Below are 16,193 nucleotides of genomic sequence, written 5' to 3' on the forward strand. Positions count from 1 at the left end.
TGAGAAATTTCCTTTAACGTAATTATGTTTCATTTTGGGGAAATTATGCGAACGTAAATGAAATGTAAAACCGGCATTTGGTGCTATGTTTAGCGCAAAATGTCTCCTCTCATCCATTTTGGCCTTGAGAACACACTTTGCGTTAATAAAAATCAAAGCGCTTCAAACAGCATCTCCTCGTGTTGTGGGCGCTCATGTTGTTCACATGTGATACATTTTAGCGGGAAAAAATGGGTAATTACATTACGTGGCGTAATAGTGTAATTGTGTCATTTTGACTACACAGTCAATCATTTGCATTTGTACCAACGAAGACTCCCAAATGTCTAGAAGTTTACAGTTTAAGATGAGGGCCGTACTTGACACTCATCACATTGAGATCAATGTAAAACAGTGCATCAATAAAGTTTGGAAAACAATGGCTGCTTAATGAGTCTTATTTAATTAAATGAAATATACATAATGTGTTTGTTTCAATGGTATCGTCTCTGTAGATTCACACAGGATCTATTCCTGAATCTGTCAGCAACTCTTCTTTGATGCGTCCGGAAGAGCTACTGTAGCCCAGCATTGACTCAAGGAAAAACTTATGACTGTATTCCGGTAGCCTCCAAGGGCTGCTCGCTAATGAACCAGCTAGCCTTCGCAATTATGATTTTACACTGGAAGTTTTGGAGACAGCAGCATATGCAGTGTAAACACGTACAAAGCTATGCCAAAGATCTGGTTAACATGGCACAGTGGGAGACGAAGAGAGGAAAGATGCCAAGACAGCCCTTTAAATACAGAGAGAGGCTGAACATATAAAGTATTCCAAGAACGTGGAGGAGGTTCTCAAAATACACTAAATACTAAGTGGCAAGACACTGAACAGCAGTGTTATTTGCTTCCAGTTCACCAATTATAATCTTTCAGGAACATATTGATGGTGTATTGCAACAATTCCACTGTTTGAAGGTGTTTTTTTAGGCACAATAGGATCAGCCATTCAGCTTCACATTATAACTACCTTCCTCTTAAGCGCAGCTTAGTCCGGCTTAGAAAGTCTTTGTAGGGCGACCCAGTATTGGTTTTGAGTAGGTTGTCCCCAAGAAAGATTTTCCGTGTGCACTCAATCATGGTATCCGGGGAAAAAGGAAACACTTCACAGTATTTCTGAACATAATTCTGAAAATAAACTTCTAATTCTAAGAAGTGACGAACCCAACAAATGAAGTCACCTTGTACCACTCTAAGAGTCTGCAGTAAACGGAAGACCTGTTTTAAATGCTTTACCTTGGTCAACTTGTCTTTCCGATTGCTCAGGACCATTCCTGCAGTTTAGACAGCCCGAAGATGTATATGTAATAAGAAAAACAGCGACAGTATGACCTGGACCCTGCTGTCCCACTGAGCCTACCATGGGCTGCAGTGTAGGTAAAAAGATGACTTCCGTGGTAAAGTTGTCAACAGTTATTCCCATGTTCATCTAAGGTTGTCTCCCAGGTGAGGTTGTATAGGTGTCAAGTCTTCTGAGGTAGATAAAGTCAGTACAATTAAAAAACAAACACAAGACATTTAATACAAATGTGTAACGTCTGATTTGCTTGAAAGGAATGCTCACTTGTTCATAAAGCTGGCCAGAAGGCTTACTCAGGTGTCTGCGAGTCACGTGGGGACACCAGGGACGCTGGAATTACGCAATCCTGCATCATTTAAATATGGGTTAACTCCATAATCTCTTATCCGCTGCATAAATTGCAGATTTTTTAAAAAAAAAGTTTGTTCAACTGTTCAAACAGATTACAAACTACTAAAACCTCTATATGTCTTGCTGGGCAGCGGAGAGATCTTCACAAAGGTTCACCTTTCGGTTGCTTATTACTGTATCTGAGAGTTGAATTGGTGCTAATTAGTGAATCTTTGGCCCAGACAGTATTAACATGTGTAAAAATGATAAAACAATGATGTAATACTATCACACAACGTGCACTGTGTCCATAATTTGCCTTTTGCCGCATAATTTCGTCTTCCCCTGCCACATAATCCCAGTGACCCTGGGTGACACTGATAAAAGCCACTTGGAGAGTGAAGAAGAGGAAGCTATTTTATCATGTCTCCTCCTGCATCAGTAAGATCTGACCTGAGATGCATAGGCTAAGGTCCTCCTTCTTTGGTGGATGGCAACAGGGCTGTGTGTCAGAATATCATTGACAAAACAACAGTATGACATAAATATTGTGTCCTAAATATAATTTATATAAAATGTTATCCCAGTTTGTGTAGACTTTCTATTTTTAACTCCACTGGGCCAATATTTTTGTAAATATATTTAGGACAGAACATTTTTTATCGGACAACGATTTCCTGCTACCAGACCCAGTAATACGATATCTGGAACAAAAGTCCCACATCCACAGGCCGCTGCCTCATTTAAAGTATATGGGAAGATGGTGCTCCTGATGGAAAAGCCGCCACTGGCTCTGCCGCTATTCTGGCGTCCACGAGCTGACGTCAGAAGGGCTGTCCAATTGAGACGTTTCCCTCCAGTGTCACTCTGATCAGCAGTCCTCCTGTCTGGGGCTGCTGCTGAAACAATAGGTGTCCTAGATAGAAAAAGACTTTTAAATGTCCCCTATGCACTGGAAGAAAAATCCCAGTATTTGTGAGGGGAGGATGATATGGAAGGATCTGTGGATGGTCCTTTATTTTGGGGGTCTTTCTTTGAGAGTGACAAGGGCGAGAGGTTTTAGTATGTGGCGGTTGCCTGGCAGAACGTATGCAACTGGTTTTTACCCCTGAAGCGGCTCCCACGATGCAGTAGTTAACTAGGGGGAGTGACGGGAAGGTGAGGGGGGCAGGGCCAGAGTTAGGGAGGGGGCTTGGAGGGGTTCTAGATTTAGCAGCCTCGCTCCCTTCGCCACAACGTAAAGGGTCGACAAACCATATACCAAGCCGCAATTCTTGGCACTGTATAAACTTTCTAGCAAGCAAATCTGTTTCACTGCGTGGACAGGAGACACCTTCTTACAAAACTGAAGACTTCAAACTGGAGTCTGATCACTTCAGCCTCTTATTTCACCAATTTGGTAAACAAGACACTTACTCTCTGCATTATCTGTAAAAAAAAACAAAAAAACGCACGCTACAGTTTGGATTTCAAGGGGGTGTCTGGATGGTGCTGCTGGAGGAAGTTGTTCAAAGCGTCCTGGTACTCCTGTGGGTGCCTGCGCAGGTGCCCTGCGTGCTTGGAGCTCTTCCAGCCCTTCCCAACCACCTGCAACCCCCGCTTCTGCCAGGTCTCGATCAGCCGAGCAATAAGCACGTGGTCACTCAGAGGGTCATCCTCGCAGTAGAAGAAGAGAGCTGGGCAGGTGGGCGGGCCCTGCCAGAACACGTTGATGGCGTCATTGTAGTAGTCAACCGTGTATCTCTTCAGAAGGCTGAAGTACAGCAGGAGGCTGCTTTTGACCACGGGCTGCCAATGCGAGGAGATCATTTTAGCCACACCTAGAATACAAACAAACTATGAGTACCAGTCCAGGGAACAGATCTTTACTTTGGAACAGTCAGTTTACTGAGCTATAACACATACAGTCCCCGAGGGGGAGAAAGAGACAAAGCAGAGCCAAATGGCTTTTGTTGAGGTGATTCAAAATAAGCTCACCCTTCCCCAATCACTCCCACTACACCCCAACCTTTAGAATTAAAAAAATAAAGATTAAGAAACGAAGCATATTTTCCTAACATGGCATCAGCAATAATCCCAGCCCCCTACACTGCCGTTTCTGTGCAACCTCCTCCCTTAGAATGCGCTCTGCGGAATGCTGTTCACTCTCTGCCATCACCCCCAATCACCGATAACTGATTAGGACATTAGCCCCTTGTTCCTAACTCCTTTCAATTCATACAAATATGAGTTAAAAAGCAAACACCACCAGGACAACTGCAGCTGAATGCTCAACTCCCGTCAGGGCTTCACTGAAAGACAACAAACAAACATGTAATGCATTTACTCCATAGAGGACAAGACTCCAGAGGCAAATACACCAAGTTCACCTCTCGGCAATTCTACGGTGCTTGACAAAGGTAGAATGGGATGCCCAGGTAGCTGTCAGGAATCTTCTAAACTGAAGCGCCCTGCAACAAATATTTCCGCTAACATTTTCCTGTGTGCAGGGGTGAAGGATCTCTGTGCACTACAGATAAGGCCACATGCGTTCAAGATGCAACGACTCACTGCGCAAGAGAGACCACTAGAATCAGTCATATTTGCCACTGCAAGGATCTTTTTCAAATAAACACAAAAGGTGCACTTGATCCTGTTGAGGTGCCTGTGATACACTACTGACACTAAGAACGGCAAACAGCACCCCAACATCATCAGAAGTATTGGAAGCCTTCAAAGAAGATGAGCAGGATAGTGAAAGAGATTTGTAATATTCAATTCAGGTCCTCTGTGACCTGAGACTAAATGAGCCAGATAACATACTTCAGAAATCACAAAATATGAAATCCAGTATCTATCACTACTGAAATGCGTTTGCATGAATTCCAAGTGTAACACCTTCTGCTTGTGCCGTTTAATCATAGCCCTTTGCATAGTGTGGTTTGCAGTACTGTTTATGTCCTAAAGATATAGACTTCAAAATAACAACAATCAAAGTTCACATAGCATCAGTACTGGAAAACAGAAATTAGAAGCACCGAGCTCACTTTGTATGAAGATTTCATACTTGACATATTTGTATTTGTTGTCATAGCACAGGAAATTGTCCCAATTTCCAAAAAATGTGCTGCTGATGAAAAACAACTGCACCTGAAAATGCCACCCTTCCTAAATAGCAGGGGCGATGCAATTTAAAACTGAGGCGCATCTGCAGACCTGTGTGTGGAGGCTCGGTTCCAGAAGCAATGGTGCTGCAAAGAACAAGCATTTGCAATGCAATAGGTGTCACATTTTCTCAAGTTAGCGCTATCAGCGTTGTAAATGCTTAACTGGACTTTTCTTGCCACATAAATTGGCCAGCCCTGCCCCATAATTTGGTCATCTCTGCCACATAATTCCAGTGCCCCTGCCTATAACTAAAGCACTCCCATTTACCTTCTTCCTCTATCTGCAGCAAAAAATTAAAATATTGGTATTATTTATTATATTTATATTATTATTTTGGGGCCCCACCTTAACCCAGTCTGGGGACCACAGAAATGACCTAGACAGAAAGAGCACGTTGTGCTGACCGTTTTGATGGTGGTCCCATTGTCCTGAGCTATGAGCAAAAATGTTTTGTAAAAGGAATGCCCCACAAACCATTATGGGGCAAGTTTCAGAGTGGAGACAATATTGTAGGATATTGACTGTAATACTCAGAACAGCCTCTAGAGGACACCACAATAAAAACAACATTTGGAAGAAACACTCATGTAACCATAGTCAGCCCCTAGAGGAAATAACCACATGAAAAGATAATGGCAGAAAGTAATGCAGTGTAACCATGTATTTAGACCCTAGAGGGCACAGAGCTTTACACATTTTCAGGCCTACCAGGCCTACTGCAATAATATTACAAACAAGGCCCTTAAAAACACAAAGTACTCCCAGCCATAAAATAAAAGTTCCACCCATGAGAGCTTAAAAAGACACTGAATGGTGGGAGGGGTTACTATTTTGAGGTCCCCACCATCCTAGTGTGGGGACCCAGAGATTACCTAGACAGAAAGAGTGCATCCTGCCGAATGGTTTGGTTGTGGTCCCATTGTCCAAGACTACCACAGGCTTTTATGGGTCAAAACATTTTGTAAAAGATATGCTCCGTAAAGCATTATGGGGCAAGTTTTCAGAATGAAGTGAATATTGTAGTATTGTCTGTCCCGCTGTGCTGGAAGGTCTGAATTGAGGATTTCGGTGTTTTTTTCTGTTTAAAATGTGCCGGTTTGTATATTTTTCAACTGCTAACCTTGTACGTAAGTGGTACTCATGTAAAGAGCTCCTCCGATCGAGTTTGCGCTCTATGAAACTTCAAAAAATAAATAAATAAATTAAAAAGAAACCCCTCCAGCTTGCAGCCTTTGGACGCAGACACCAGAAAGAAACAGCAGCATGCCCAAAAACAAGGAAGAGGAAGAAACAACATACAGACATGGAGCGCAAAGCGGAGAGGCAAACGAAAAAAGAAAAAGAAGTAGTGCACCACACTAAGGTATATGGCAGATCGTGGAATAATTCATGTAACATGGTCAGTCTCCAAGGCGGTAACAAAACAACCTCAAGGCAGAACAAACAAAGCATTTACCTACAAAATCACTTGGGGTAGAAAAACATTGAATGAGAAATGCTGGATGAGTCCAAGGAAAAGAGAGACAAAGTAAGGAGGAGAAAGAGGAACATTAGTGACACTGGGAGAAGACACACTGGTGACGGGGGAAAAACAGGAGACCATTCTGCGCAGGTACTAATCCTATAGTATGAGTTGGATGGGAAATGTAATTTTATACTAATTAGTACCTTTTAGTCTCCAAGAATAAATTATCACACTTATTAGGTGTGGGAAAGCGGGTTGGGGGGGTGAAAAAGTATTTCAGTTACGGAAATAGAAGGTCACTTTTTTCCATATCAGTTACTCCTAACCAAGGTATCATACTACTCTAAGATTAAAAAGTAACCTTGTCTATTTGGTTTGGAAGAAATATTAAATATTTTTATATAGGACCTGCACACTTCCTATTGGTGCCATGCTTCATCATCGAGCCACACACTAGCCCCTAAAAATCAGGGTGGGCTCAACCATTTTTGGAGGCAGGGCACAGAGGCATGCCTCCAGACTAAAGGCTCAGGCAAGTAGGCTGGCTTTAATTTTCCATGTTTTGTCCACGTCTTATACGCATGACTAACTACTGATGACCTTCTAGACAATACTGACTGCCTTAAAGCAATGACACTTTCCGAAACAATGGGGTATATCTCAGTCCTGATGAAAGCCCAGAACCCCAGAGAGCCGTGAGAAAGGCAGAAACATGGCGACCAATGTTAGGGTATAGTGACAATAACCCCTCCCCACATACCTGACTGTTTAACTTTTTAACCTTAGCAGTGGAACCCAAAGTAAAAGGATACTGGAGTAACCACAAGGTATTTTTATATATATTTTTACCAAACTCCCAGTTAGGTCTAGAACCTTAACATAAGTGCTCCCTAGAAGATGGTTGAGCCTACTCTGGTTTTTAGGGACCAGAGTGCAACCAGACGATGATGCATGACGCTAATACTGTGTGTGAGGTTCCTACAGAAAAATTCTTCCGGACTAAATAGACAAAGCTACTTTTTAATCTCAGAGTTGTATGATACCTTGGTTAATAGTACCTTTTAGACTCCTTTCTGGAACTTTTATTAAGTTAATGCTTACCCTTCTGTTTATACTATTATTGATGGAACTATCTTCCTTCCGCACTATAATTAATCCCTTGTGCCGGACAAATTCCAGGTATATGAACAGTAGGATCTACAATTATTTTGACTCTAAGACAACTACATATCACATACTGTAATATGTACCTCTTACTTACTGGTTACTGTTATAGTTTACATTTATACATCTTTGTCAGCATTGGGCTTTATATACACCTAAACTTTGGTTTTCCCATTTCTGCTCGCAGCCATTAGACCTTAACTGCTTGCTCAGAACTTTTCCACAGAAGATATTTACTCCTTCATTAATCCCTCTCATTAATAGCTGTAACAGCACCTTCTTTGACCGTGCATCTATTACTTTCACACTTATATTCTCACTTGTTCATATAAACTTTGGGCTTGAACAATAAATCTTCTTAAAACATAAGATCATCAATCTCTGTCCGCAGAGCATGATTTTTATAGTTCACTAGCATTGGGGTGCATCTTAGGGATCCTTGTAATGGTTTTCGAGCTCAATGGGCACTGAATGATCAAGTGGTGGAATGCGTAATATTCACTTTATTGCATGGCATTTTGTAGTGCTCCACTTCCACTATTATCCTTAAAAGACTTAGCAACCCATTGATGCTGCTTTTAATATTTGCAAATGGGCATAAATGTGGTTAACATGATTCTGGCCAAAATGTAATCTGTAAATCCATGGAAAAACAGTTGAAATCTTTATAATTATGATTCCATTTAATTACAGCCTTGAAAAAGTCCATACAATGAAACACCTGTTCAGACAACTACATGTCTCATAATGAAATTTACATTATAACTAAAATGGTTGCTTTGATATTTTTCACAACATAGTTTGGCTATATGATTCATTGGTTTTTAAGCATTTAAATATTTGCTGTTTCAATATTAATTAGCACCTAAAATATATATATATGTGGTGTTTAATTATGTGAAGTCGCGTCTCCAAAATGAAATAGGACGAGAGTCTTGTCTTTATTTTTATGATTCAGACAAACGTGATGTCATCATGTGTGCATGTCATGTGATCAAGGTCGGCCGAAACAAGTAATGGCGGAAGATCAATAAAAATATTGCTAGGATTGCAGAAGGTATCTGCTTTGATCTCTGGGGAAGAGAGAAGTGAGATATATATTTTATTTTTCCCAAGAAAAGAAAGGTCTATATAGTTATGGAATACTTTGCTACAGTATTCGCTGATCTGAGTGCTCAGATAGACATTGTTCTCACAATCCTACAGATCAAAAGGTAGACTCTGCATTGAATACCAGCAGAGAATCTAGCTCTCAGAGCAAGCACCTACTCTGTGTATGCGGCTCAGTCACTGGTCAAAGACTTTCATAAACTGGCAGTTGTCATTCAAGAAGAAAAAACTGCTCTTATCCTTCTGGACTACTTAACTAAAGCTCTAACAAATCTGAGAGTTCCAATGTACATTGTGTCTCATTGTTAATGGCCAAGGTCATCTGGCCAGAAGTTTTGTTACCCTTAAGTAGCAGGGAACATGACATTGTGGCAGCACCTGTTCATGGATTAGTGTCTGTTGTAACCTTGACTAACCCAGTACTGCTTCTTTTTGGATGTGAGACAAATGCTAAACCATTGAACTTAACTGTAATCTTCAGAATTATCCGAGATTCTACCTAATAAAGTGATATGTATCACATCTACTGTAGCGAAATTAAGCTAATCCCATTCCTCCAGGACTAAATTCTTAATCTTCCAAAAAAAGGCACAGCCAAAGTAAAAGGGAATGGGTAAAAATCCATAATAATCTCTTATGTGAAATGAAATGTCCACCATTCTCCTCTCTTCTGATATATTTCCCTGTTGATCCCGCCTGGGTCTCCAAGTCCGGAGGAGAAAGAATTCTGAGGACAATCAAGAACATGCGTCTTGGCCAGCCTGCCTTATGCTTGGATTTGTGAGTACTTTTGTTAGTCACAGTGGTCTCGATCATTTTCTGCGCCTCTGCAACAGTCATTAGAACAGGAATGTCCCCAAGGGAGAGCGAGGGTCCCTCCAATTGCTTCTCCCAGCCAGAATAGGACCTACATCCTCAGAGGATGATGAAGATATGAAGATATAGGTCTCCTTTCAGAAGTTCTTTTGCTCACAATCATTACATCCACAATTAATTTGAAACACAGCACCCCAGGTTAAATAAAAGATGTCAGTACTGGGAGGACCAATTCCATGTTTACCCCTACAGCAACTTACACCAACCCTGAAATGAGGATCTCCCACCAATCCTCAATCAACACTGTGCATGCTAAATTTAAAAAATAAAAAGGAGTAACTTGAGCCCTCAAGGGACACTTACTGTAGTTCTACCAGCCACATAGTGAGAACCTCGCTCTCCTTGCTGAAAACACGCTGTTCTTATCAAAATGCTGTTGCTGTCTCACCTCTGAAATGCCTTCTTAGCCACAAAGACCTGGCCATATACTGACACAGCTGCTCTAAGAGCTTCAGGGATCGATCAGCTTGCAGCAAGACTCGCCTGTGCTGCCAGCTGCTAACTGAGAGGATTACTGCCCCACAGCTCTTTACAATTCCCCATGACGCATGCATACATAAATAAGCAGCCCAGCACCGCCAGCGGCCACAAAGTGATCGGTCTGAAGACCAAAACAAATAGAGTGGCAAGGGGCCTTTTATGCTTGTATTTGGTTGGGACTGATCTAAAGAAGCAGGACTGCCTCATATTTTTATGAGTTTTAAAGAGGGAGATAACAAATAGATAATGCACAATGGCACTTGTTCAAGAGGTATTTTCCCCACAAAACATGATGAGGACTTGCACTTGTGGGGGACACGTGTTTACTGTGGGCTGATCCAGAGTCAAACTGAACAATCTCTGGTGGCGAGTCAAGTGAAGTTGTGTCAAATGCACACTTACCTATCGCCATTCTCTCAATGCTTCCGATGACCAGGCTGTCGTAAACTTGTCCCTTTATCCTCTCCATGGTCCCCCTGTACTGCTGGCTGTGCTGTCCCATATGCAGCAGCATCAGGGTGAAAGTGTAGGCCCCAATAGAGAAAGCATGCACGTAAAGTGGACGAGAAGAGAATGCCTTCTCGTTCTTCAGAAGCTCCAGAATCTCGGACGCATAGGCCATTCCATGCCGGGGCCAAAGGAAGTGCCTCACACTGCTCTCTATCACCAGGACATCAAATCCAGGCTCTAGGTACAGCTGGCAATAGCGGATGATGGCGCTCGACTTGGAGCCCAGCCAAGGAAGGAGGAGAAGGAGAGGCCGGGTGGTCTCAGCAGCTCTGTTAGGGTCTGGGCCCACACTGCTCCTGCTATAGAGGCTGATCGAGCTGGAAATTTTTTTCACGTCTATGCTTCCGCCAGGCGGCAACGAGGAATCTGTAGTGTACTTCATTTGAAGAAAATGTGACTGAAATAAAAGGAGAGAAATGTGTGAATGCACTCAACTGTCACAAGTAAATGTGTAAAGCCTGGTTCAAACAGGTCACTGCATAATACACACACTCACCTAACCAGTATAATATTCATAAGAATTAATTTTACTCGTATACTAAAACGGTTTCTTTCAGCGTCACGGTTTTCAATAACGGAAACGTTTCAAAGTACTGATACAGAGGTGAGGAAATATGGTGACTACCATATGGAGACCTCAGTTCAACATATTTCAAACTATTGATAGCAGTTCATATATGAAATAATGCATCATTTTGTGACTGGTAGAAGTAGTCTGTTTTGGTACAAAAATACCTCGTGACTGATACTTTCCATATCTAAAATTGTTCTCAGTTAAACCTTGTGGTATTAAGATGAACAGTACACAATTAATAATCCATATTAGAAGAAACGCCATCCCAAGATGCATTTAAGTTGATTCAAATTTCATCTCAGTCTTTTGTTGAGGAAACAATGATTACGTCCTTTAACAGAGGGTTACAATACAGGCTCTGAAGGTTCATGTGTCTAGAAATGAAGACTGAGGCCACAATAAGAGAGAATCTCCCATAACACCATATTTGCAACCACATGTTAATATTTATAAAAAATACTACATAAACATCCATATCCTAACACACAGAGATACATCATTTTTTTGTAATACTATTATTAAACTACAGAACTAACGCACTCACACAGGGCATTGCATTAAAAAAACAGGTCAAAGCCTAAAGGACCAGCTCTTTCACACAGGTTACTTCTTAGAACACTAAGTCTACCCGGGAACTAAATCAAATAGGCAGAAATCAATATGTAAGATCATTTAAACGGCCATAAGGCGAGTGATGTTGCAATGCATCTCAAAACCCAAGTAGGTATCAAGGGAACATCGTGAAAGGCCTGTTGATGATTGTCAGTGACTTTTTTCACTCTACACTGGGTGGCCCCTTTAAAGACCGAGCCAATTCCAGTGGCGCTCCAGTAGTACTCACTAAGACCATGTTCAGATGGATTCTTAAGAGGTAGAAAATTATTTGATCCTTATTTTGTTATTTGCTGTTTCTCTTTTCACGTTCTTAGACCATTGCCTACGCATTTCCATTAAGCCTCTTTTGCCCTATTAGTCGGTTCTAATTTTTTTATGTGTCTGCCCGGACTTTCCATTTATTTTTGGATGTGTTTAAATTCTAGTATCTTTGTCATTGGTCGTTATAATCATCCTGCTGCTTGAGAAGCCTATTTACTGGACTTTAAAGCTACACCAAGGTACTTGAGTATTGCTTCGTGCACAATTCCGAAAGACAAACCAAATACCGGATGATCAAAGATTTCTATAACCGCAAATTCTGTTTTATGTCCGCTTGGTGTCAGCAGTAGATAGCACAAACAGCGGTCTGACACAGAGGGCCAAGTTCATACAAGTCCATTGTACTCGCAAAGGTACAAATGAGCAGGGCTAAGAAGACAGATGACAACTCGCAATGTACAAAATTACACTGCACTTCGGTATCTGCACTGCAGCTTAATATTTCACACAGCAGTTCTCGATATGACAGAGCAAGATCATAATTTAATTAAAAAAAATATACATTGAGATGTCTTCCTCCAATGAAAAATCGTCAAGAGGCCTTCGCACCTTTTCTCTGTCTGAAAACACCAACTGCACAGAGAAACGAGCTATGTTGAAATTAGCCATTCACCAGCAAGAATTAATGCACCTTGATTAATCCACTTTGGAAATCTCTGATCCCGATGAAGGCTATTTGAAAACAATGTCTGTAACAAACACTGTGTCTACAATTTGACTGAATTGGACTACGAGGCATTAGGATTATAAATTAAATGGAATGATGAATACATAATATTCATGAAAGTGAACAGCTAGTCACTGGCATGAAAGATGCTTGACAAATAATTATATTTTTAATTAAAAAGTAGGGTCTTTGGATAGTAGAAAGATTAAATGGATTTTAAACATTGTATTGTTTAAATAATATGTGCAATAAACAGAAAAATCTTTCTCAGTTAAATTGTTTCAACTTACTGTTAAATTCTAGAATGGTATCTCAAGGGGGATGGGATGGAGGATGTTAAAGGGAATAGTTCTGACAGTGCTCAATGTGCAGAAAGTGAATAGTTTCAGTTAAGGTCTGTGAACTGGATGATGGTTGGTGTTCTTCTAGGATGAAACAATTACACATTGATTGGTGGATGGGCGGTTAAGTAGGTGCATAATGGAGACAATCGTTGTTTCACAGGTACATGTAGCAGGTCAGTTTCAGCCAGTTTATGTACAGGTCTATGTATCGGGCATATTGTGATCCAAATCAAATCAAATCATTAACATTTATAAAGCGCGCTACTCACCGCGGGAAGGACCTCCCACCCGCCGTGGAGCGGCGGATGCGAGGGATGGCAGCGAGCGTGAGGCCAGAGGAACGGAGGAAACGGGTGGGGGCGTAGAAGCTGAGGCGACGGTTGAGGTATTCCGGTCCCTTGTTGTGGAGGGCTTTGTGTGCGTGGGTGAGAAGTCGGAAGGTGATCCTTTTGCTGACTGGGAGCCAATGCAGGTGTCTCAGGTGTGCGGAGATGTGGCTGTTGCGGGGTACGTCGAGGATGAGGCGGGACGAGACGTTTTGAATACGTTGCAGGGTTTTTTGGAGTTTAGCAGTGGTCCCAGCATAGAGGGTGTTGCCGTAGTCCAGGCGGCTCGTGACGAGGGCGTGGGTCACGGTTTTTCTAGTGTCGGCGGGGATCCAGCGGAAGATCTTGCAGAGCATGCGGAGGCGGAGGAAGCAGGCGGAGGACACAGCGTTGACTTGCTTGGTCATGGTGAGAAGAGGGTCCAAGATGAAGCCGAGGTTGCGGGCGTGGTCTGAGGGGGTCGGTGCGGTACCAAGGGCCGCGGGCCACCAGGAGTTGTCCCAAGCGGACGGGGTGTTGCCGAGGATGAGGACTTCCGTTTTGTGAGAGTTCAGTTTTAGGCGGCTGAGCCTCATCCAATCTGCGACGTCCTTCATGCCCTCTTGTAGGTTGGTCTTGGCGCTGGCGGGGACCTTGGTGAGGGAGAGTATAAGTTGGGTGTCGTCGGCGTAGGAGGTGATGATGATGTGGTGCTTGCGTACGATGTCGGCGAGAGGGCTCATGTAGACATTGAAGAGTGTCGGGCTGAGCGATGAGCCTTGAGGTACGCCGCAGATGATCTCGGTGGGCTCTGAGCGAAACGGTGGGAGGTAAACTCTTTGAGAGCGGTTTGAGAGGAAGGAGGCGATCCAGTCCAGGGCCTGGCCTTGGTTCCCTGTGGAGCGGAGGCGGGTTATTAGGGTGCGGTGACAGACGGTGTCGAAGGCCGCCGAGAGGTCGAGGAGGATGAGGGCGACTGTTTCATCGTTGTCCATCAGGGTTCTGATGTCGTCTGTGACTGAGATGAGGGCGGTTTCAGTGCTGTGGTTGGTTCGGAATCCGGTTTGTGAAGGGTCGAGCAGGTTGTTGTTTTCCAGGAAGGTGGTAAGCTGTTTGTTGACGGTCTTCTCTATTACCTTGGCAGGGAAGGGGAGGAGCGAGATGGGGCGGAAGTTTTTCAGGTCGCTAGGATCAGCCGTAGGTTTCTTTAGTAGGGCGTTGACTTCGGCGTGTTTCCAGCTTTCGGGGAAGGTAGCAGAAGAAAATGAAGAGTTGATGACGGCCTGGAGGTGCGGGGCGATGATGTAGTCGGCTTTATTGAAGATGAAGTGAGGGCAGGGGTCCGATGGGGCGCCGGAGTGGATAGAGTTCATGGTGGTTTTGGTTTCTTCAGTGTTGATGTGGGTCCAGGTGTTGAGGGTGATGGCCGGGGGTGTGGGTTCGGTGATGCTTGGTTGGGTCTGGTGTCCGAAGCTGTCGTGGAGGTCGCTGATCTTGCGATGGAAGAAGGTGGCGAGGGAGTTGCACAAGTCTTGTGAGGGCGTGACGGCGTTGGCGTTGGGGTTGGAGAACTCTTTGACGATGCTGAAAAGTTCTCTGCTGTTGTGGCTGTTTTTGTCCAGTCTGTCGGTGAAAAAGTTCCTTTTGGCTGCGCGGATCAGGTGGTGGTGTTCGCGGGTTGCGTTTTTGAGGGCGGTCATGTTGTCGGAGGTGTGGTCCTTGCGCCAGGCCTTCTCGAGGGCGCGACAAGTTTTCTTCGATTCTTTAAGGGTGTCAGAGAACCAGAGAGGTTTTTTGGTGATGGCCTGTTGATGCGTGCGTCTGAGGGGAGCAAGGTTGTCTGCGCAGTTGGAGATCCAGTTCGAGAGGCTGAGGGCTGCGTCGTTGGGGTCGGTGGTGAGGGTAGGTTGGTTGATGGCGAGTGCGGAGAGGAGTTGCTCTTCAGGGATTTTGTTCCACTGTCGACGAGGGATGGGTTGAGTGCGGAGGTGGCGGGTCTCGCGTCGGAATGTGAAATGGACACAGCTGTGGTCGGTCCAGTGTATAGCGGAGGCGTGGCTGAAGGAGACGTGTTTGCTGGCGGAGAAGATAGGGTCAAGCGTGTGTCCGGCGATGTGGGTGGCGGTGTTCACCAGTTGCTTGAGGCCGAGGTTGGCGAGGTTGTCGAGCAGGGCGGTGGTGTTGGGGTCGTTGTTTTGTTCCAGATGGAAGTTGAGGTCGCCTAGGAGGATGTAGTCCGGCGAGGCGAGGGCGTGCGGGGAGACGAAGTCGGCGATGGAGTCGCTGAAAGGGGCGCGCGGTCCGGGGGGACGGTAGACGAGGGATCCTCTGAGGGTGGTCCTGGGGTCGGTGCGAATCTGGAAATGCAGATGTTTAGCGGCGAGAGGGGTGTCTTCGGTGGAGGTGGTGACGCTGATGGAGTCTTTGAAGACGATGGCGATACCTCCTCCTACTTGGTTGGTGCGGTCTTTTCTGGAAATCTTGTAGCCTTCGGGGATGGCAGTGGCGATGTCTGGGGCCGAAGAGGCGTTCATCCAGGTCTCCGTGATGAAGGCGACGTCCGGTGTTGTGGAGTCCAGGAGGTCCCAGAGTTCCACGGCGTGCTTGTGGACAGATCGAGCGTTGACCAGGATGCACTTGAGGTGGTTGATGGCGCGTGGGCTGGTGGTCGTGGTAGTTGCGTGGTGGAAGATGCGTTTGCAGGAGTTGCAGGCGAAGGGTCCATGGGTGCGTTTGGGGTGAGCTTGGAAGCAGGTGTTGGAGCGCCCTGGGTTGAGGGCGTGGAGGGTGGTGGGGTCGTAGCGGAGCAGCGGAGAGCTGGGGACCAGGGGTCGTGGCGCTGGGCGCGGGCCAGGCACGGACGGGCGCAGACGGGCTTGCCTCTGGCGCGCCTCCGGCACGCCAGCGGCGCGGTCGCGCAGCGGCCGCCATAAGAGGGAGGAGGGG

General features: G+C 44.5%; 1 protein-coding gene across 1 annotated transcript in view; it reads right to left on the bottom strand.

Moving 5' to 3' along the window:
* Window positions 1-421: 421 nt before the first annotated feature.
* Window positions 422-16,193, bottom strand: part of LOC138288122 (transmembrane protein 53-like) — a 107,340-nt gene continuing 91,568 nt past the window's right edge. Inside the window, exons 2-3 of the mRNA XM_069229379.1 lie at window positions 10,314-10,818; window positions 422-3,489 (exon numbers count right to left, since the gene is read on the bottom strand). Of these exons, the coding sequence (XP_069085480.1) occupies window positions 3,125-3,489; window positions 10,314-10,818 (870 nt within the window). The 3' untranslated portion in view covers window positions 422-3,124. The remainder of the gene's footprint in view (window positions 3,490-10,313; window positions 10,819-16,193) is intronic.

This window comes from Pleurodeles waltl, chromosome 4_1 (genome assembly GCF_031143425.1).
Source record: "Pleurodeles waltl isolate 20211129_DDA chromosome 4_1, aPleWal1.hap1.20221129, whole genome shotgun sequence".
Lineage (NCBI taxonomy): Eukaryota > Metazoa > Chordata > Amphibia > Caudata > Salamandridae > Pleurodeles > Pleurodeles waltl.